The 21,476-nt window shown below is 47.7% G+C and overlaps 1 protein-coding gene across 5 annotated transcripts in view; it reads right to left on the bottom strand.

Moving 5' to 3' along the window:
• EVC (EvC ciliary complex subunit 1) overlaps positions 1-21,476 on the bottom strand; it is an 83,968-nt gene that overhangs the window by 21,575 nt on the left and 40,917 nt on the right. For 4 of the 5 annotated variants that reach the window (XM_027103389.1, XM_027103390.1, XM_027103393.1 and 1 more), the window contains 2 exons: positions 20,389-20,487; positions 5,545-5,757 (listed from right to left, as the gene is read on the bottom strand). In XM_027103389.1, the coding sequence (XP_026959190.1) occupies positions 5,545-5,757; positions 20,389-20,487 (312 nt within the window). The remainder of the gene's footprint in view (positions 1-5,544; positions 5,758-20,388; positions 20,488-21,476) is intronic. The other variant, XM_027103392.1, reaches the window with a different exon arrangement.

The raw sequence follows: 21,476 nt of genomic DNA, 5'->3' as shown, positions 1-21,476 counted from the left end.
GGCAGAATAGGAAGACCCTGAGCTCACCTCCTCCCACGGCACATCAAAATGACTATTTACAGAGCAACTATTGATGAGAAAGACCTGAAGACTAGCAGAAAAAAAATTACACCTAGAGGTATAAAGAAGGGACCACAAAGAGATGGGTAGGAGGGACAGAGTCACGGTAAAGTCAAGTTCCATAATTCCAGGTGGGTGACCCACAAACAGTAGAATAATTCCAACTGCAGTGGTTCTCCCCAAGGAGTAAGGGGTCCGAGGTCCATCAGGCTCCCCAGCCCAGGGGTCCTGCATTGGGAAGATGAACCCCCAGAGCATTTGGCTTTGAAGGTCAGTGGGGCTTATGTTTTCGGGAGAGCCAAAGGACCATGGGAAATAGAGAGCCATCCTTAAAGGGTACGCACAAAATCTCACAAGGTCCAGGACCCAGGGCAGAAGCAGTAATTTGAAAGAAGGCTGGGTCAGACCCACCTGCTGATCTTGGAGAGCCTCCCAGAGAGGCAGGAGGCAATTGGCGCTCCCCCTGGGGGCACAGATGCCGGCAGCAGCCATTTCCGGGAGCTCATTCTACCACAAGGACCCTGGTGCTGGTAAGCGTCCTTTCGGAAGCCTCCCTCTGGTTCATTAGCGCAGGGATCCAGCCTACCCACCAGCCTGTCGGCACCAGTACTGGGACACCTCAAGCCAAGCTGCTAACCGGGCAGGGACACAGCCCTACCCACCAGTAGGCCAACGGCCTTAGGACCCCTGAGAGCCTCCAGCTGGCCCAGGACCCTACCCTGCCCACCAGTGGTCCAACACCAACTCTAGGACCCCCAGGACCCTGCAGCCAGAGGTCCCGGGACCTGGCTCCGCCCACCGGTGGTCCAGCACTAGCCCCAAGGCCAGCCTCACCTTCCAGTGGTCTTAGTAAGATTTTTTTGGATATGTCTCCTCAGGCAAGGGAAACAAAAGCAAAAATAAACAAACAGGACTAAATCAAACTGAAAAGATTTTGCACAGTGAAGGAAACTATCAACAAAACGGAAAGGCTGCCTATTGAACGGGAGAAGATATTTGCAAATGATGTATCCTATAAGGGGTTCATATCCAAAGAACTCATACAACTCAACATCAAAAACACAAACAACCCAATTAAAAGTTGGGCAGAGTATCTGAATAGACGTTTTCCCAAAGAAGACATACAGATGGCCAACAGGCACATGAAAAGATGCTCAACATCACCAGTCGTCAGGGAAATGCAAATCAAAACCACAATAAGGTATCATCTTATGTCTGTCAGAATGCTATTATCAAAAAGACAACAAATAAGTTTTGACGAGGATGTGAAGAAAAGGGAACCCTTATATACTGTTGGTGGGAATGTAAATTGGTGCAGCCAATATGGAAGACAGTATGGAAATTCCTCAAAATATTAAAAACAGAACTACCATATAAGGCAGCAATACCACTCCTGGGTGTTTATTCGAAGAAAATTAAAACACTAATTAGAAAAGATATCCACACCTCTATGTTCATTGCAGAATTATTTACAATAGTCAAGATATGGGAGCAAACTCGTGCCCGTTGATAGATGAATGGATAAAGAAGATGTGGTATATACAATGGAATACTACCCAGCCATAAAAAAGAATGAAATCTTGCCATTTGTGACAATATGGACAGACCTAGAGGCTATTATGCTAAGTGAAGTAAGTCAGACAGAGAAACACAAATACTGTATGATTTCACTTCTATGTGGATTTTTAAAAACAAATGAACAAACGTAACAAAAGAGAGAGACACAGAGAACAAACAGGTGCTTGCCAGAGGGGAGGGGGGAGGGGGGAGGAGAGAAATAGGTGAGGGAGGTTAAGAGACACAAACTTCAGTTACAAAATAAATGAGTCAGGGGTATGAATTGTGGGTAATACAGTCAATAATTATTTAATATCTTTGTATGGTGACATGTCATAACTAGACATATCATGGTGATAATTTTGAAATGTATAGACACATTGAATCACTGTGTTGTGTAACAGGAACCAACGTAGTGTTGAGGTCATTTATATTTCAAAAACAAACAAGAAACAAACAAACCCATAGAAAAAGAGATCAGATTTGTGGTTACCGGAGAAGGAGGAGGAGGAATTGGATAAAAATAGTCAAAAGGTATAAACTTCCACTTGTAAGATAAATAAGTACCAGGGATGTAATGTACAACATGGCAAGTATAATGAACACTGCTCTATGTTCTGTATGAAAATTGCTAAGAGAGTAAATCCTCACACCACAAGGAAAAAATATTTTTTTCTATTTCTTTGAATTTGTATCTATAGGAGATGATGGGTGTTCACTAAACCTACTGTGGTCATCATTTCATGATGAATGGAAGTCAAATCATTATGCTGTACACCTTAAACTTACACAGTGCTATAATGTCAATTACATCTCGGTAAAAATGGAAGAGAAAAAAATGTTTTTAATAAAACGGAAGAGAAAAAAAAATTTTTTAATAAAATGGAAGAGAAAAAAAAGTTTTAAGTGAAAGTATCACTCTGGTTGGAGGTTGAGAATAGACCACAAGGGGCCGTAGATTCAGGGAGACCAGAGGGCTTGCTCTCAGCAGACTGGGGAGAAGCCCACAAACCTGCATTAGAACGGATCACATTTTGAGAACCGCCATTCTACAACCTGTTCCAATTGTGTGACTGACAAACTCCACAACATTTAACAACTTCTCTGAGTAACAGGATATGAAATCACCAAGGCCTCTTGGATAGAAAATAAATGGAAAATGCATTTCATAGTCTGGGTGTGTGTGAGATTTTCCAGGAATAGTTTTGTTGGCCTTTTCATCTCATGACTAAATATTCATCTTGACCACAGAAAGTTCATCTCATTTTTGTCATCAACAAGGAAATATGGCAAGTGAGAGAGAATCTGGATCTCTAAATGTGGTAATTTAAGGCAATTAAACAATCAATTAGTAAATTAATTTTGACATCCAAACTTTGAGAAAACAGACTTGGGTCATACATATTTAATCAGTTGATGAGGTCATTAACTTCTGCTTGCTTCTTGCATGCAGAACTCCTCTTGAAATACTTCTGCACAAGCAAAGGAATACTCACACGCATGTATATGCTCACAAAGTAAATAAATAAAAAATAAAAACCAGAAGCGATGCATTGTCTGACATCTGCGTAAAGTAACTTAAGGCTCATAACTAGAGGTTTTTAGATGAATCATGGCTGTTTGCCTAATAATTTATCAGAAATGAAGTTCTAGATTTTTTCAGTGTCAGTCATTAAGCAATTGAACAGATACTGCGTGAAGGGTCTTAACCTGCATTATCTCGCAGCAACCCTGTTGGGTATTTTGATCCCTATTTTTCACATGAAAGCTGAGGTTCAGAGAAATTTAGTGAGCTGTGCAAAAGCAGAGTTGTGGGAAATCTGCCAGGTGACCGGCAAGAGTCACCCAGCCCATTAACGGGGTTGCTCTGGTTCAAACCCAGGCATTCAGCTTCCAACATTAGACGCCTGTCTTCAGATCACAACTGTCTCTACAAGGCCTGATCCCCATTTGGGAGCCGACATCAGAGGCACATCAGACTTATCTGGTGATCTTTCCAAACTGCTGAGGCCCAGGTTTCTCCCCTCTTTCCCCGGAGATGGTAAATTATGTGGTCTGGGGCCCAGGATTGGTAAGAATCAGAGGAATTCAGCTTCATTTACCCTTGGTGACCCTGTGATAATTTCCAAAGCTGCACTATTGTTGCTGGAAATGCAGCCAAGTTTTCCTGAGCATTTGCTATATCCCAGCTACTGGGCTTTGATTAAGGAAGTGAAATATGAAAAGCAGGGTTGCTGTCCTCCAGGAGCCTACAGCCATATCGAGGAGACTGCAAGGTACCAGTGACAGGACAACACAATGCAGCTGACGGCGGATTGAAATTAATTAGAAGGAGGTCTAATAAATTGGACAGGCAGGAAACTAGGCCCTATGCTCGTCCCTGGCTGGAAATGGCCCCATGATGCTTCCCTTTATTTATTGGTATTTTGGACAGCTCCCATTAGTTGCTTTAGAAAACCTCTGTTGGTTGCATCAGTTGAGCGGTCTTTTGTACCTAACTGAACACTCAATGTAAGAAGACAGGGTGTTTCTCATAACGAGCACCTTGGGGTAGGCAGTCCAGGGCTGAGACAGTCCGCCTTTCTGCCCCACCCTCCTGAATCCTGCCTCTAAGTCAAAGGAAGGCCAGCATACCTCCAGTCCTCCTGTACCTGCTCTGGGCACAAAGAACAGGGAACACTGAAGAGGAGGATGTCTCCTAGCAACACTTGGCCTCTGTATTAGGGAACAGAAGCCTTGTGCAGGTACCATACCTTCTCTCATAGGCTAGAACTGCACGCGGCCACTTCTAGATGCTGGGATATCGAGCATGTTAGTTTTACAGCCTCTAGCATGCAGGAAAGCAAGAGAGAAAGGAAATGTAGGCGTTTTCATTTAGAAATTTGAGGGCTTCCCTGGTGGCGCAGTGGTTGAGAGTCCGCCTGCCGACGCAGGGGACACGGGTTCGTGCCCCGGTCCGGGAAGATCCCACATGCAGCAGAGCGGCTGGGCCCGTGAGCCATGGCCGCTGAGCCTGCGCGTCCGGAGCCTGTGCTCCGCAACGGGAGAGGCCACAACAGTGAGAGGCCCGCGTACCGCAAAAAAAAAACCCAAAACACTTAATTCTTTAAAAATAAAATTGAGGTATATTAGTTTACATAGCTATCGTAACACATGGCCACAAACGCTGTGGCCTCAAATGACACAAATTTAGTATCTTACAGTTCTGGAGGGCAGAAGTCTGAAATGAAGGGAACAGGGCTGAGTTCCTTCTGGAGACCCTGGGGGAGTCTGTTCCTCGCCTCTCCCAGCTTCTCGAGGCCTCTCGCATTCCTTGGCCGACGCGCACATCACTCTAGCCTCTGCTTAGGTCCTCACATCTCCTCTGACTCTGACCCTCCTCCTTCCCTTTTAAAAGAACCCTTGTGATCACACTGGGCCACTCAGATAATCCAGGATAATCTTTACATCCCAGATCCTTACTTTGATTGCACGCAATCAGGTCCCTTTGCCCTGTTAGGTAACATATTCACAGGTCCTGGGGATGAGGATGTGGGGACATTATTCTGTCTACCACATATATACATGGTTTTAATGAAATAGACTTTCATTGAGAAACAGGAGTCCCGTGTGTGCAGCTCCTCCCCCCAACCAGTCCACTCCCTTGAAGAACCGCTCTCTGTCGTTTATTTCTATTATTCTAAAGAAGGCTTTGCTGCCCTTCTTGTTGGATTAACCGAAGGCATCATCTACTGACCTCCTATCCTGGGAGAGGAGGGCTCTTGCTGTCTTCTCCCCCTCTCCCCATTGTGAAAGGTTGGCAACCAGAATCTTGGTAAAGCATCTAGCATAGGCACTAGGGGATACTCAGAGATGGAAATCCCCCATTATTCTTCAGAAGTTTAGAAAAAAGGCAGACTCCAGACCCAGTTTTACAAAATGCTGCACCTGCTTTTCTTGCTCCAGGAGATCTTGGAAGAGTTTCCACTGCTGACTCCGGAAGCGATCCAACTTCTCCAGCTGCTGGGCCGCGTTCTCCTGGGCCTCCTGCCTCAGGTATTCACACTCTGCCTGGGAGAGGTCAGTCACACAGGGGAGCGTCTGGAGGAACAGGACGTCCACAAACTTCTGGAACGTTTCCATGGTGCTGCGATACAGCTCCTGAAGCCGAGAGCCACACGACGCAGCTACGTGTCAGGCTCTCACCCAGGGCAGGGCTGAGTGTTTCACGCAGGACACAGAGGAAATCCAGCGAAGGGAGCTCTCAAATCACACACAGGCGCGTGCACGCACACACACACACAAACACACTCAGTCTTGGGAAACACCCACTGCCTTCCAGCCCTCTCACCCTCACCCTGTCAAGTGCCAGGCCTGCGCTTTTGACCCAATGAGCCCTTAATCACTGGCGTTTCCTCTAAACCTCCATCCAGATTATTTTCACGACCCCTCACTGGTCTCCCTGCCTCCCTCCACCCTCCACACTTAGGCGAGTTATTTGCACAAGCATAGATCCTTCAATTCCAGCTCAAATAACCTGGAAGACCTCTCTTCCCATCGCAATCAGACCTGCCTAGCAGGACTTCAGGGGCTGCCTCATTTCTCACCATTCTGTTACCTTCATCCCACCTCCCCCACTCCATTCTCTTTCTAAAACTCTTTTTAATTGTGAAAAACAAAAACCTGTAGATAATAATACATTAAACATCTCTGAATCCACCACTCAGTTTTCCTTTTTGTTTCAGACTAAAAACACTAAACCTTACAGGTTAAGTTGGACTCCTTTAAGTTCGCTCTGCAATTCTTTTCCCCTCCCTCCCAGTGTCCTCAGAGATAGCCATCCCCACGAATTCGGCATCTCTGTCTCCAATTTATATTTCTATACTTCCACTATATATGATGCCCATAAATGTGGCTTTTGGTGTGTGTGTTACTTCACATAAATGGCATCTCGTTGCATGTTTCATTATATGGATGCTTTTTAAAGCCTCTCCCCTTCTCCCCACCTCCAGGCACTTTCACATCTGAAATGGACTCCTCTTCACCCTGCAAAACCCCTGCAAAATAATCCCTTCTCTGTGAAGCCTTGCCTGGGCCACTCAGACTAACATGGACATTTCTCACCCTGGGCTCCTGCAGCTCGTTGGTTAGCCCCACCAGGGCATCAAAACTACAGTTTATCTGTCATTCTTCTTGGGCCACAACTTCCCAAGAGCAGAGGCTGCATCATACTCAGATCTGCACCCACGTCTCACACCCTCCTAGACTAAGCACCTGACTGCAGTTTCTGAATGCATCACACACCAACATGATGCAGAATGCCCATTTCCCCTTCTCCATCTAGGAACTCCCCTCACATGTTCCAAACTCAATTTGAGGTCTCCTCTTCTGGGAAGGCCTCCCGACCACAGGGTTGTTTTTTTTGTTTGTTTGTTTTTTTAACATCTTTATTAGAGTATAATTGCTTTACAATGGTGTGTTAGTTTCTGCTTTATAAAAAAGTGAATCAGTTATACATATACATATATCTCCATATCTCCTCCCTCTTGCATCTCCCTCCCACCCGCCCTATCCCACCCCTCTAGGTGGTCACAAAGCATGGAGCTGATCTCCCTGTGCTATGTGGCTGCTTCCCACTAGCTATCTCTTTTACATTAGGTAGTATATATAAGTCCATGCCACTCTCTCACTTCATCCCAGCTTACCCTTCCCCCTCCCTGTGTCCTCAAGTCCATTCTCTACATCTGCATCTTTATTCCTGTCCTGCCCCTACGTTCTTCAGAAACTTTTTTTTTCTTTTAGATTCCATATGTATGCCGACCACAGGGTTTTTTACGAATAAAGTCTTATTACTTTAGCATCTATAGGGCCTAGAAAAGCACCTGGCAAATATCAGGTAATAATAATTGTTAATAATTATGAATTCTTACCATGTGCCAGAGAGTGTCATAAACACTTTTCTTGTATAATCCCATTCATCCTTCTAACAGTCCAATGAAGATGTTATTATAATTACCATTATTTTACAGATGAGGAAACTAAGACCCAGAGAAGATAAGTAACTGGACATTTGTAGAGGTTGGGTCCTGGCTGTTGGACTATTGGACTCATGCTCTTAACCTGTATGCTACAAGGATAATTGGTTATCTTTGGAAAAAAAAATTCTCAGCACCTCTTCTGATGTACTGAAGTCATACTTGGTGTGCTCAATGAATATAAGTTAAATTTAACTCAAATCAGTGTTAACAAAACCCAATGAATGCCATGTTTTAAAAAGTTCATGGCCAAGCTGAACTTTGTTTGTAATAAAGTGACCATGACAGGGGCACAAGGGACCCACACCTTTTTAAAAGATTTAGAGATCCTGCTTCCGAGAGTGGCCAACCAGGTAATTTGAACCCATTTCTCTCACTGAAGATGAATTTTTTTAAAAAGCTGGACAAAATGTTTATTAAATCATCATAAAAGTCCGAAAGAGCTAACAAGGTAGTGAAGGGTGTGGTGCCCAAGGTCGGGCGAAGATGCAGTCAGAGAAGTGTGCCCAACCCTTGGGCTGTGTTTACCTAAGGGGTGTAGGTCAATCCAGGGGAGATGGCTGCACAGCTGATGGACCTCTGACAGCCTCAAGCAGTCGAAGGGACAGAAGGTGGAGTTCACAGCTCATATGGGTTGGGGCCTCGTAAACCATTCCACACCTAGGGCTGGAACCCAAAAAGCAGCACCAGAGATACATGATTGAAATGGAAGGAAACCAGATCTGACTGGTTTAAACAGATGGCAACCTGCAGTCTGGTCCTGTGGGTGACCCAGCATATTTCAAGTCCAGACCTTGAATTAACATGACTCTGAATCATCAGAGGCCCAGTCATTGGGCAGAAGCAAAGGAAAATCCTCTCTGCGGGAGGAGAGCCTCACTGCATGCTTGAAAATATTTTCACCAATATATGTACAAATCTGAGACAAGGCATATGAGGAAAAAATAAACAGGTAAACAAGGAGATAAGAATATGACCGAAGACCTACACAAACTACAGGCATGAAAAACAAACCCACGGGTAGTCCAGAGAGTGTAATTAGAAGACAAGGACTTTAAAGGATTGATGCTTACCATGCTCATGACGTTAAAAGCCACCCTTAAACCTTAAAGCAAAGAGCTAGAAATTATAAAAAGTAACGTTACTTAGTTTAAAAAAAAGTCAGAACTTCTAGAATTGACGAACACTGCTCAATAATATGAACCCAATGTATAGGTTTCATTGCAGTTTAGATGCAGCTGGAGAGAGAATTAGTACTGGAAGAAAGATCAGGAGAAAATCCAGAACAAAGTAAAGAGAGACTAAGGGATGGAAAATATGGAGGAGAAGATAAAGGCTAAAAGATACAGTGAGAAAGTCCAAAATGTTTAATTGGAGTCCCCAAAGGAAAGAAGGGAGAGTCCAGGCAGTAGTCATACTTGAAGTGATAATGGCTGAGAAATCTCTCAAAACTGATGAAAGAAATTTACAGATGAGGAAACTGAGGCTTTATCTGTACATGTAAAAGAGAGGTTAAATAAATTGCATAAGTTCACACACAGGGCCCTGGTGGTCAGGCTCCTGCACCCATGATCTAACCATGATGCTCTTAGGTAATTTTTTTTAACAAAGAATGGATGAGAGAATAAGCAGCACCTAATAAACACAGGGTCACTTTTTGTGACATTAATAGTAGATAAAGGGCTTCCCTGGTGGCACGGTGGTTAAGAATCTGCCTGCCAATGCAGGGGACACGAGTTCGATCCCTGGCCCTCGAGGATCCCACATACCACAGAGCAACTAAGCCTGCGTGCTATAAATACTGAGCCTGTGCTCTAAAGCCCACGTGCCACAACTACTGAAGCCTGTGCACCTAGAGCCCGTGCTCCACAGCAAGAGAAGCCACCACAATGAGAAGCCTGTGCACCGCAACAAAGAGTAGCCCCCGCTCACCGCAACTAGAGAAAGCCCGTGCACAGCAACGAAGACCCAACGCAGCCAAAAATAAAAACAAATAATTTTTTTTAAAAAAGTAGATGAAATAGTTTTTAAGAAAAAAGCTCTTCTAGAGAGAAAGGGGATCAGCTCATAGCACCAAAAGGTTTAATTCACCAGAAAGATGTAAAGGTTCTAAATTTGTACGCACTTAATGGCATTACCCAAATCGATGCAATTTGTCACATTAACAAAATAAAGCTGGAAAGCATCAAGATGATTATGTGAGTAAATGAAGAAAAAAGTACTTCACAAAATTTAATTTCCATGCAGAAGAAACACTCTTAGCAAAATAGGAAATGGAAGGAAACTTCCTCAATCTGAAAAAGGAAAAAACTATAGCAAACATTATACCTGAGGGTAGAAACTACAAAGGTCCTGATTTTATGTAAATGGAATCATATAGCATGTTAGGTTTGTGTGTCTCAACTTTCTATGTCCTTGTGAGATTCCTCTGTGCTGTCGTGTGTAGCTGTAGTTCATTCTTCCTCACTGGTCTGTAGTGTTTCACTGTATAAATACACCACCATTTATCCGTTCTACTGTTGAGGGACATGTGTGTGGCCTCTTATTTTAGACTATCACACATTCTGCTGACATGAACTTTCTCGTGGATGCCGTTTGATACACATGTGTGCTTGCTTCTCTTGGGCATATGCCAAGGAGTGGAATTGTTGGGCTATGTGTGTGTGTAGCTTCAGTCCATATCCTCCATAACTAGTAGCCACCAATTTGATTAACATTTTGAATTTATAGATCAACTTGGTGAGGATGAACATCTTGACAATATCAAATCTTCCAATCCAGAAACATGGTATATCTTTACATTTATTTAGGTCTTATTAATTTTTCTTAATATTGTTTTGTGAGCAGGGAGTGGATTGGGATTGGGAGGAGGTGTGAGGGGGCTTCAGAGGTCCTGGTTATGATCTCTTTCTTGATCTGGATGGGGGTTACATAGATGGGTGTTTTTAATAGTCATTTGTTAATCCATAAGGTTATGTGTTACATAGATGGGTGTTTTTAATAGTCATTTGTTAATCCATAAGGTTACATGTTATCCATTTATTTGTGTCTATTACATTTCACAATAAAAATGGTTTAATAAGATGGGAGTGATTTACATTTTCTTCCAGCCTCTGGAAATCCCAATTTTCTGCTAGGAGACAGATTTTAAAAATTGATTCTCCTATGTTGGAATCTATCCTTCCACAGCAGCAGTTGGGGATACTAAGACACACCTTTTTCTTTTGTGTTCATGATGGTCAAACTGCAAAAATACACGGTTTTCAAATTCAAGAAAGGTGAACTTTGTAAAAGCTACATGGTCCATTAGTCGAGGCTCTTTCTAATAAAAAATGTGCTGGATTCTGTCTGCTCCCTGGACAGACACATCTGCGTCATCGCACGTGCTCTGATAGGCCATGAAACACATGGCTTCCCACTTAACGCTGACACGTTTCGTTTGGGAAATGATGATTTATCCTGTGCCTGAAATAGAACAGGAATTAATCCGTGTTCTTCTCTCTCAGCGTGTGTGAGGGGTCGGACAGCAGGGGACACTGGTCAGGGCAGAGGCTGGCCCTGGGCCTCAGCCCTGCACTTTTCCTCAAATAGAAGCACACAGAACCCAAGCTAGGGCGGCATTTCACCCTGACTCGTCCTTCACTGAGGTTTCTGCCTCTGCAGCCTGACCCAGAGGATCCAGTGTCCTCTCCAGGCTTCTTGCAGAGAAAGCACTGGGGCAGGGGAAGGGCACACGTTCTGAAACCTTTGAAAAGGAGTCTCAGTTTTCGTACCTGCAAAAGGAATAAGATGCGAGCTACATCTGTAAAGACAGCACCTGCCTTGAGGGCTGATTGCCAGGGATTAGATACAGCACACAGCACAGAGCGAACGCTTCATAAACGCCGGCTATTCTCATTCCAGAGAGGTTGGGAAAGTTGGCGTGTGGCTCTCAATAAATGTTACCTGTTGCTATTTTCATTCCCAGAACAGAGCATTTTGGAGAAAAGGCAGTGTGTGTTTCCATTTGCTTGCAGGGTGGGGAGGAGAGAGGGAAGGGAAGGGGGTGTTCCCAGCAGAGGTGGGCAGGTGCCCTTGGGAGAAAGCCAGGTGGACCAGTGGGCGGAAGCACAGGATGTGTGGAAGCAGAGAAGCAGCAGGGGGTCAGCCTTCCGGGGGGCAGGGAGCTCAATGCCACGCGGAGGAGTCAAGACCTGGCAGCCTGCACCCGTGAAGGAGCGCACACAAGGCGCGGATGTGGCCAGGTCTGAAGGTGTACTGATGAGGGTGAGTGCTGACTCAGGGAATAAAACATGTACTTCCAGGATCCCATGGACATGGCCCGGCTCCCTGTGAGTTTCCGGTTCATCACAGGAACCAGAAATGTTCCTCTGCAGGGACCACACCCTGACAGTTTTGAAGATGCACAGTTAACTACTTCAGAGTGAGGTGTGCACAGGATCCTGGGACAGAGCAGTGCTGAGAGCACAGGTGAAACTGGGTCTCTTAAAAACGGGAAGGGGAAGCTGGGATGAAGTGAGAGAGTGGCATGGACTTATATATAAGTCCATAGATAGCTAGTGGGAAGCAGCCGCATAGCACAGGGAGATCAGCTCCAGGCTTTGTGACCACCTAGAGGGTGGGATAGGGAGGGAGCGAGGGAGACACAAGAGGGAGGGGATATGGGGATATATGTATATGTATAGCTGATTCACTTTGTTATAAAGCAGAAACTAACACACCATTGTAAAGCAATTATACTCCAATAAAGATGTTAAAAAACCCACAAAACTGGAAGTAGGTTGGATCAAGGGTCAGGAGCCTGGGAACCCACCTGCACTGGGTCACTTGCCAGCAGTGTGACAAGGGGCAACTCTCTTCCTCTCTGGGGCTTCACCCAACAGAGGAGGAAAATGATACCTGCTTCCTGAGGACATGCGACACAGGAGACATGTGCGTGGATGGGCACAGTGGCTCCAGATCTTCCTCTCCCCCAGAGCCATGCCCTTTGCCACATAACCTTGCACATAACCTTTGCACATAACCTTGCACAGGGAGTGGGAAGCGCCTCCCCAACCCTTTAACTTCGGGTCAGTCATGTGACTTGCGTTGGTCAACAGAATGAGGTGGAGGTGAAATGGGCTAGTTTGGAGGCTAGACCCCTGTCATCGCTATGAGAACATTCCCAGGCCAGCCCACTGGTCCTAGGAAGAGTAGAGACAGTTGTGTGCGTGGCCAAGTTGTGTTAGTCATGCCTAGATCAGTCAACCACCAGCTGATGCAGAGACCCTGGGGATAAATCACTGTCATTTTCAGCAACAGGGTTTTGAGGTATCTTGTTGCACGGCATTACTGTGGTCATAATCATGTGATACCACACCGGACAGAAGGGGCCCTAAAGGTGAAAGCTCTGGTGTAAAGGTGTCATATCCTCACAGCCTTCACGGGTTCATCCTGCAAATGTCTCTTGAGCACCTACTGCAGGAAGGCTCTGTGCCAGGGCCGCCGGGGGAACAAAGCTGACGTGGACCCTGACTTTAGAGAAGGCACCCCCAGTGAGGGGGCAGACATTGCACAGGAACTCACGATATCCTACGGCAAGTGTGATGGCAGGGAGGCTGGGAGCCCTAGGGACAGACCAGGGAATCTAACCGATCTGAGGGGGAGTCAGAGAAGGGCTCCCCGAAGAAGTGACATGTAAGCTGAGATAAGATGAGAACAAGCCAAACTGAGGGGATGGAGGGAATGGTATTTCAGGCCGCAGAAGAGCACATGCAAAGGCACTGGGGCAGGAGGGACTGGGCCACCTTTGGGGAGCTGAGGGATGTCTGAGGTTGGCTGGAAGGCAGGGAGCAAGGGACATGCCTCCAAACAAGTGGTGAGTGGGCTGTGTCACATGAGCCTTGTGGGCTAGGTCAGGGGGCCTTATGGGCCAGGTTGGGTGGGTCTCATGGACCAGACTAGGGTGGCCTTTGGGCCAAGTCAGATGGGTCTCATGGGTCAGACCACGTGAGCACTTCATTGGCCAGGCTGGGTGGTCACCATGGCCAGGTTAAGGATGTTGGACTTTATCCTGAGAGCTATGGGTGGCATTCTGGGGTATTAAGTGGGTTCTTTCATATGGCCAATCTACAAAAGAAGGCAGCTAAGAATTCCTACATCAGAGAGGTTAAATGATATGGACCAGGCCGCATAGCTGGTACAGAGCTGAATCAGGCCCACAACCTGGCCTGTCTGATTCCTGGGTGACTCTTCTCTCCTTTGCAGTTTTGCAACTCTTTGCAGGGAGGTGAGCTGACTGTGAAAATTACTAGAAGGAGGGAGAGGTATAATCAGGTAGCATGTGGTACCCTGAGGGCACCGGCAAGTTTTACTTCTGTACATGAAGAAAACATAAATGAATTACTCTACTAGTCTTGCTAAAATAAAACAAAAAGCCACGTTCCCGTAGCTTGCTACAGTAAAGCAGATGTAAGCATGCCAGTCTATCTTCCTCAGACTTGTCATACTTAGTGATGATTTATCACACTTTAACCTTGATAAAGGACCATGGAATTGACTCACCCTCTGTAGCACCTACGGAAATCCTCTTTCCAGTGACAGGAGCTGTATGGTGCCTACACTTGTCAATTTCCTTCTCAAGATCTACTTCCAATAGAACACTGCCCCCAAATCATTGTTTTGGTATTTCTTCCAAACCTAGTTTCTTCTACTCTTTGGAAACTTACTGTTTCCCACCTGTGATAGGCAAAATAATGGCTCCCCAAGATGGCCATGTTTTAATCCCTGAAACCTCTGAATGTGCCACACAGTCAGAGATTTTGTGAATGTGATGAAAGGACTAAGTGAAAAGCAAGGATCCTGAGATGAGATTATCCAGGGTTATCTAGGTGGGTCCCACATAATTATAAGGGTCCTTGTAAATGAAAGAGAGAGGCAGGCAGTCAGAGTGAAAGGAGATGTAGGATGGAAGCAGAGGCAGGAAGAGTATGGCTGTGGCCTGGAGATGGAGGAAGAGGCCACAAGCCAAGCAATGCAGGCACCTCTAGAATCTGGAGAAGGCAAGGACATGAATTCTTCCCTGGAGCCTCCAGAAGGAACCAGCCCTGCCGATACCTTCATGTCAGCCCACTAAAACCCATTTTGGACTTCTGACCTCCAGAAACGTAAGGTAATAACTTTCGTTGTTTTTAAGTTGTTTTTAAGTTTAAGTTGTGGTAGTTTGTTCTATCAGCAATAACACACCATCTTCAGGATGCCAATGTTTCAGCTGATTGATATATTCACTGATGCATTGATTCACCCATTCATTTACTCATCAGTGTTGCCTGATTGCCTGTAATGTGTCATCCCCAGCTGGATTCTGCAGAACACACCGCAGCCCTCCCAGCAAGGACTCCACACCCCCGCCTTCCTCTTGTCCACCAAATCACTTCTCCCCACCTGAAGGTTACAGCCCTGGGCCTGCAACCCAGGCCCCCAGCTGTGTGACCTTGAACAAAATACTTTAACCTTTCAGTGCTGCGCAGTGAAGAACTGACCTTGCTGAAAGAGAGGCCTGGCCTTGGTCCACGGTTCTTGAGAAGTGACTTGTAAGTTCTTGGAATGTCCTGCCTGATAAGAGGGTCTCTATTTACCTGGGAACCTTGGGCAGCTTCAGACAATCTATGCCAGTGATGCAATTTAGGGTGGGGCCCTTGGGCCATGTGGCATCAGCTCCACCTCTAGAGGGGCTGGGGCTTAAGGTCAGCCACATTGGTGGTCAACCACATCTATGTGACTGAGCCCCAGTAAGAACTGTGGACACTAAGGCTTGGGTGAGCTTCCCTGGATGGCAATGCTCAGTGTGTAATGCCACACATTGTTCCCAGGAGAAGTTAGCACTGTCCATGACGCCACCAGGACAGGATACCTGGGAGCTTTGCATTTAGAACTTTAGACTCTGCCCATGTGCCTCTTCTCTCGGCTGACTTAAATCTGTATCTTTTCCTGTGATAAACCATAACCGTGAGCAGAACAGCTTTCAGTATGAGTCTTTCTAGAGAAATGAAGAACCTGAGGGTGGTCTTGGGGACCTCTGGACCTGCATTTGGTATCAGAAGCGAGGGTGGTCTACTCCCAAACACTTCATGAGTGCTTACCATTATTATTCCTGTCTTCTTTGAGGACAGAGCTTCACTTTTCCTCTTAGTTTCCTCAGCCCTAACTTCCCATGAGACTCTGAAGCTGAGACGGCTGACCTTGGCAGGGCTGTTAGCACCCTACTCCCCCAGGAGCCCTTCAGGAGAAACAGTAGGGGGAGGACAGTCAGAAATGAACAAATAAACAAGCAGGTCTCCGGGGCACCCTGTGATGCAACCGTGGCAAACTCAGCTCTGCGCCTGTCGTTATCAGGAAGACTCTGGGCTCATTTCAGGAATCTCTCTACAAGGCACCGAGACGTGTAATTTAGTGGCATCCATCTTAGTCAAAATGAGAATTCACTGTGTGTTTAGAGGCCAAGAGACAGTGGGAGTTTAGAAAAATGCACTTTTCTCTACAGCCCGAGAACCGTTAGGTGGTGATCAAATTTATCTCACAGCCGCCGTGCCTACAATATCGTGATCAGTGCCCAAAGAAAGGGGGGAATTATGTGCAGACACACCTGCTTAGACGGTGAGTGATACTAACCAGGACGATGATAACAGATTTAAGTGCTCACTGTGGGCCTCACACTATTCTATATGCTTAGCATGTGTGAACTTATCCAAACCTCTGAAGAGCCATATGAAGACGCAGATAGTGACCATCCCCATTTTAAGAGGAGACCCAGATACTGACCATCAAAACAGACCCCAACCCCAGGCCTCCTCACCATCCTCACCCGCACCATCCTGGCCCAGGCCCCCAGCATCTCTTGCCTGGACCGCTGCGATGCCTCCCCAGGCCTCCCTGCTTCCACTTCTGCCCCCTACAGTCCATCCGCCATACAGAATCCAGAGGGATCCTTGGGAACATAAGGCAAGTCATCTCCCTACTCAAAACATGCCGGCAATTTCCCATCTCCCTCAGAAGTCAATGCAAACGTCTTCGGATGGACTGCAAGGCCCTACAAGACTCTGACCTTAGCCCGTACCTGTCTCCCCTTCCCCCAGAGCTGCCACACTGGCCTCCTTGCTGCGGCGGCTGCTGGAACCCCACATGTGCTGCTGTCTCTTCAGCTCCACAAAAATAAGCCCTTTATCTGTTTGGTTCACTGCTGAGGCCCCGGTGCTGAGACTGTGGGTTGCACAAAGCAGTGCTCGATAATATTCATTGAATGAATGAACCAACAGGCTCGCAAGCTTACAGCCGGTCGGCGAGGAAGCCACACTCTCCCCCAGGCCCCGGGTCCAGAGTCATGCTCACCACCCCTGGGCTCAAGGTTTCCTGATCAACACGCTCAGTGACGGGGCAGAAGGGAAGGTGTTAACTGAGCACCTGCCACGTGAGGCCCTCAGCCCTGCCCTCCTGCGCCGCCATAATGGTCACCAGGCTCTCTGTCTCCATCTCGCAGATAAGGAAATGGGCTTGGAGCAGTTAAGGCTCTTGCCCAAGGTCGCCCACCCAGGAATGTTGGGCGCCCACCCGGGAATGTCCTCGCCAAGCATTCCAATCTTCCAATTGGCTTCTTTCCACCACACCAGAGGATTTCAATCTCCACCTTTTGGAAATATCAGATAAAGCAGTTTCCAATACCCAAGGCAATGATTTCCACAATTAAGGGATGTAAAATAAACCAAAGCTATCTGGTACCAGAGGGCCTGATGTGCAATGACGATGTGAATCATAGGAAAGAGCTCTGCACTGACTCTGGAAGAGAAGCTGGCACAGGCCTTGGGCCATTGCTTTCAGAAGGACCTGCACAGATGCACAGAACTGCTGGCCCCCCTTCACCTTGCCGCTGACCCCTCCTCATGCAGGGCATTTCCAAGTGCCTGCTTCCAAGACAGAGACTCCAGCAGCCACCACCCCTCACGCACACCTGCTGGGCTCTCCTGATGCTAGAAACAAGGGCGTCTTTACTTCCTCGGCCCAAACTTCAATGGGCTGGCAACGGTAAGCCAAGTGTACAATATCCTAAGGACGTTGCTGGGGCGTGAGGCTGTGGTCACATCAGCATCATCAAATCTTTACTGAAAATGATGTATTCACTGCCACCCACTGAGACTGGCGCGGCGCTTCCACATGTATTTCCTCCCTGTAGCAGTGCTCAGTGTTCTATCCTTGCTTTGTGGAGGACGAAAGTGGCATTTAGTCGACCAAGACTTTAGATTCTAACTGCAGCTCAAAGGAGGAAGTGTCAGCCTGCTGGACACACTGTCCCCTGCCGGACAAGAGCTCAGGTGGGCGCATCATCAATGGCATCTGCCCATGAGTCTTAAGTCCATTGGACTCTCACCCCATCCCCCCAAGGCAGCGGTCCTCAGACTCTGCTGTGCATCAGAGGAAACTGAGGTACAAGTTAGATAACCTGCTGCCGACCACACAGCTGGTCAATGGCTGGGCTGGGACTGGACCCCAGGCCATCTGAGTCCAGAGCCTGTCCTCACTGCGGGATTCACAGCCCACGCTCAGCAGCATGGGTCCCGGCGAGGACATCAGCACTGAGGTTAGAGAGACTTACTTTAGATCCCATCTCTCTGCTTGTTGGCTGTAGGACTCGAGCAGGATGGTTGGGCCAGCACAGAGAGATTATGTAACCAATTCAAGGTCACACAGCATGTTAGTACCCAGAAGGGGACTGGAATTCAGTGTGCTCACTCCCAGCCCAGGGATTTGAGTCCTGACTCCCCCCAGGCATGGTGGTGTTCCTTTCCTGCCTGGGAGCCTGGGGCTTTGACAAGTTGAATCCCACCCTGCACTTTTCCCAAGAAAATCCTTCCTGGTTCCTTATCTGTGAAGGAAGGAAAATGCAGTTTCTGCCTCACAGGATTCTCATGAGGATAAAATGGTCAAATACTCAGAAAGCACTTACAACAGTGGCTGGCTCTGAACAAGACTGGCTCCGGTATCAGCTTCCTGGGTAGCCAAGACTACAGAAGTCTATTCTCTCACAGCTATAGAGGCCAGAAGTCAGAAATCAATGTGTCAGCTACCTCTGGAGGTTCTGGAGGGACCCTTCCTGCCCCTTCTGGCTTCTGGAGGCCCCAGGTGTTCCTTGGCTTGTGGCCACATCACTCCAGTCTCTGCCTGTCTTCACACGGCCACCTACCTGTGTGTCTGTCTCCACAATGACTTTCTCATAAGGACACCAGTCATTAGATTTAGGGCCCATGCTAATCCAGAATGATCTCTTCTTAACTAATCACATCTGCAAAGCCCCCCTATTTCCACATAAGTTCACATTCTGAGGTTCCTGGTGGACATGAAATTTGAGGTACACTATTATGGACTGAATTATGTCCCTCCAAAATTCATATGCTAAAGCCCTAATCCCCAATGTGACTATATCTGGAGATAGGGCCTTTAAGGAGATAATGAAGCTTAAGAAAGGTCACAGGGTGAGGTCCTAACCTGATAGGACTGGTGTCCTTGTAAGAGGAAGAGACACCCAAGCTCTCTCTCTGCCACGCGAGGACACAGTGAGAAGGCAGCCATTTCCAAGCCAGGAAGAGAGGCCTCACTAGAACCCAACCTAGATGATACCTTGACCTTGGACTTCCAGCCTCCAGAGCAGTGAGAAAATAAATGTCTGTGTTTAAGGCACAGGCTGGGGTACTTGCTATGGCAGCCTCTGAAAACTCAGACACCACTGAACCCCGCACAGTCGCCATCATGACGCGGGGCTGCACTCCCTGTCCTTCCTCATGTCCTGTCTGGGCTGCCCCCTGACTCCTGGTCCACTTGGAGCTCACCTCCTGATTCAAAGCCCATCTCAGGCATCACCTCCAGCAGATGGCAGTCCTTGACCTCACCTTCACCCCTATGTCTCTCAACCCTCCTCTTTGCACCCGTCAGCAGGGATGTTGTAAGGGCAGCCAATTTGGACTGGGCATGTCCCAGGTGCAAGCTGCTGTCCAAGGGCCTCACGTGCATTTGGTGTTCACACCACCACCATGAAGATGGGCATCACTGGCCCCATTTCACAGATGGGCAAACTGAGAACTAGAGAGGCCAAGTAATGTTCTGGAGGCCACACAGCGAGGAGGGAGGAGAGCCAGGACGCAGACACAAGCACTCTGGGTCCAGGTGAACCTTCTCCAGGGTGCTCCCCACCACGGTGGCACTTGTGACCTTCCTTCTTGACCGGGGCCACATTCCACCTTCCCAGCAGCTCTGGGTCCTGCCCGGGGCAAGGAGCTCTGCCTGTCTCGGTCACTGCCATATCCCGGGAGCCCCTCTGGCTTTGGAGGGCTCGGGTGCTCTCTTCCTGTTATCTCAAAGCCAGCCGTCATTCCAGAGCTGCACGAGGTTGCCCAGGGAGAAAGAGGTGGCACCAGCACTGGAACTCAGGCCTCCGTTTCAAGCCCAACCCTCCTTCCTCATCACCGCTCCACACTCATGACGCCCACAAACGCTGGCCTATTTTCATCCTGGGTGAGCTGACTTCCAAAGACCTTTGCCTCTAGGGACATTTGGAGGTGAGGGTCCCGAGCACCTCAGAAATGGAAAGGGCTTCAGATGTGACCTGGGCCAACCTCCCTCCCTGGTTTCTGCCAAAGAGGGTCTCGGGGTCCCCTGCCCAGGAGGACGTGAGGTTTTCACACATGCCCGGATCCTGAGGTTTTCCTGCCAGTCCCACTTGGAAACCACATACCTGGCAGAGCGTGGCCACAGACTTGGTGGCTCTGACATCCTCCTCTTCCTCCAGGTCACTCCGACTCAGCCTTTGCCTCTCCAGGACCTCGTGAAAACCCTGTGAGTAAAACGGGAGCTGAATCTAGAAGGAAAATGCTGATGTTCTTCCCAGAAAAACCTCAACGGACCCCGCCTCTCAGGTTGGAAGGATGTTCACCCCAACTTATACACAAGGAAACTGAGGCACAGGGATGTATGTGACTTTCATGGCTTGTGAGTTGTGGCTGAGGCCGGGACCAGTGAATCCGACCTCCAGGAAAACCACAGACTGTGATTCTGTCTGTGTACCCAGCAGGAGAAGGTGCGACCAGCATCCCCGTCACCCTTCTCTCCTGGCCACTCAGACATCATTTTCTGATTTCAGTTGCTGGGGACCACCATCCAGGCCCTGGGAGGCCCACCCAGTGGAGCCCAAGGACAAGCAGGGCCACTGGAGGTCAGCGCGGTCAGTGGCCAGCCAGACTCCGCTCTGACCAATGGACCTCAAGGAGCCCAGCAGAGTGATGGGGAGGCGTGTGCCAGGTGCCCCAGACACAGGCAGAAGGCACCGCAAGGCGAAACCACGGACGGTGGACTCCTCTTAGGGGGCAGCTGTGGGGGAAGAGGCCCCATGGGGGAAATGAGTAAGCTGAGTCTTGAAGGACAAGGAGGGGTCCCTGGAAGGAAGGTGGGGGGCCAACCCAGTCCCAGCTCAAGGAGCTACAGCAACAGAGACCAGGCAGTTAGAACCCTCTGGCCTTGGTGGGGGCAGAGTGGGAGGGGAGCTGAGAGGGAGGGGCTGCACGTGGTGCCAAAGGCCGTGCTCATTCATCAGTTCCTTGTTCATTCAATCACTTTTTTGTTGTTTGTTCATTCATTCAATTATTTGTTCTTTCGTATCCATCATCCATCCATCCATCCATTCGTTCACGTGTTCATTCATTCTTTCCTTCATTCGTTTGACTTTTCTTTCATTTGTTGGTTCTTCATTCATTTCTTTGTGCATTCAATTATGTGTTCCTTTGTTCTTCCATCCATCGTTCATTGATTCATTTGTCCATTCAGTTA

The sequence above is a fragment of the Aethalodelphis obliquidens genome, unplaced genomic scaffold (genome assembly GCF_003676395.1).
Source record: "Aethalodelphis obliquidens isolate GAN/ISIS:26980383/991018 unplaced genomic scaffold, ASM367639v1 scaffold6, whole genome shotgun sequence".
NCBI lineage: Eukaryota > Metazoa > Chordata > Mammalia > Artiodactyla > Delphinidae > Aethalodelphis > Aethalodelphis obliquidens.
Note: the sequence above shows the minus strand (reverse complement) of the source record. Positions and strands in the feature narration are given on the sequence as shown.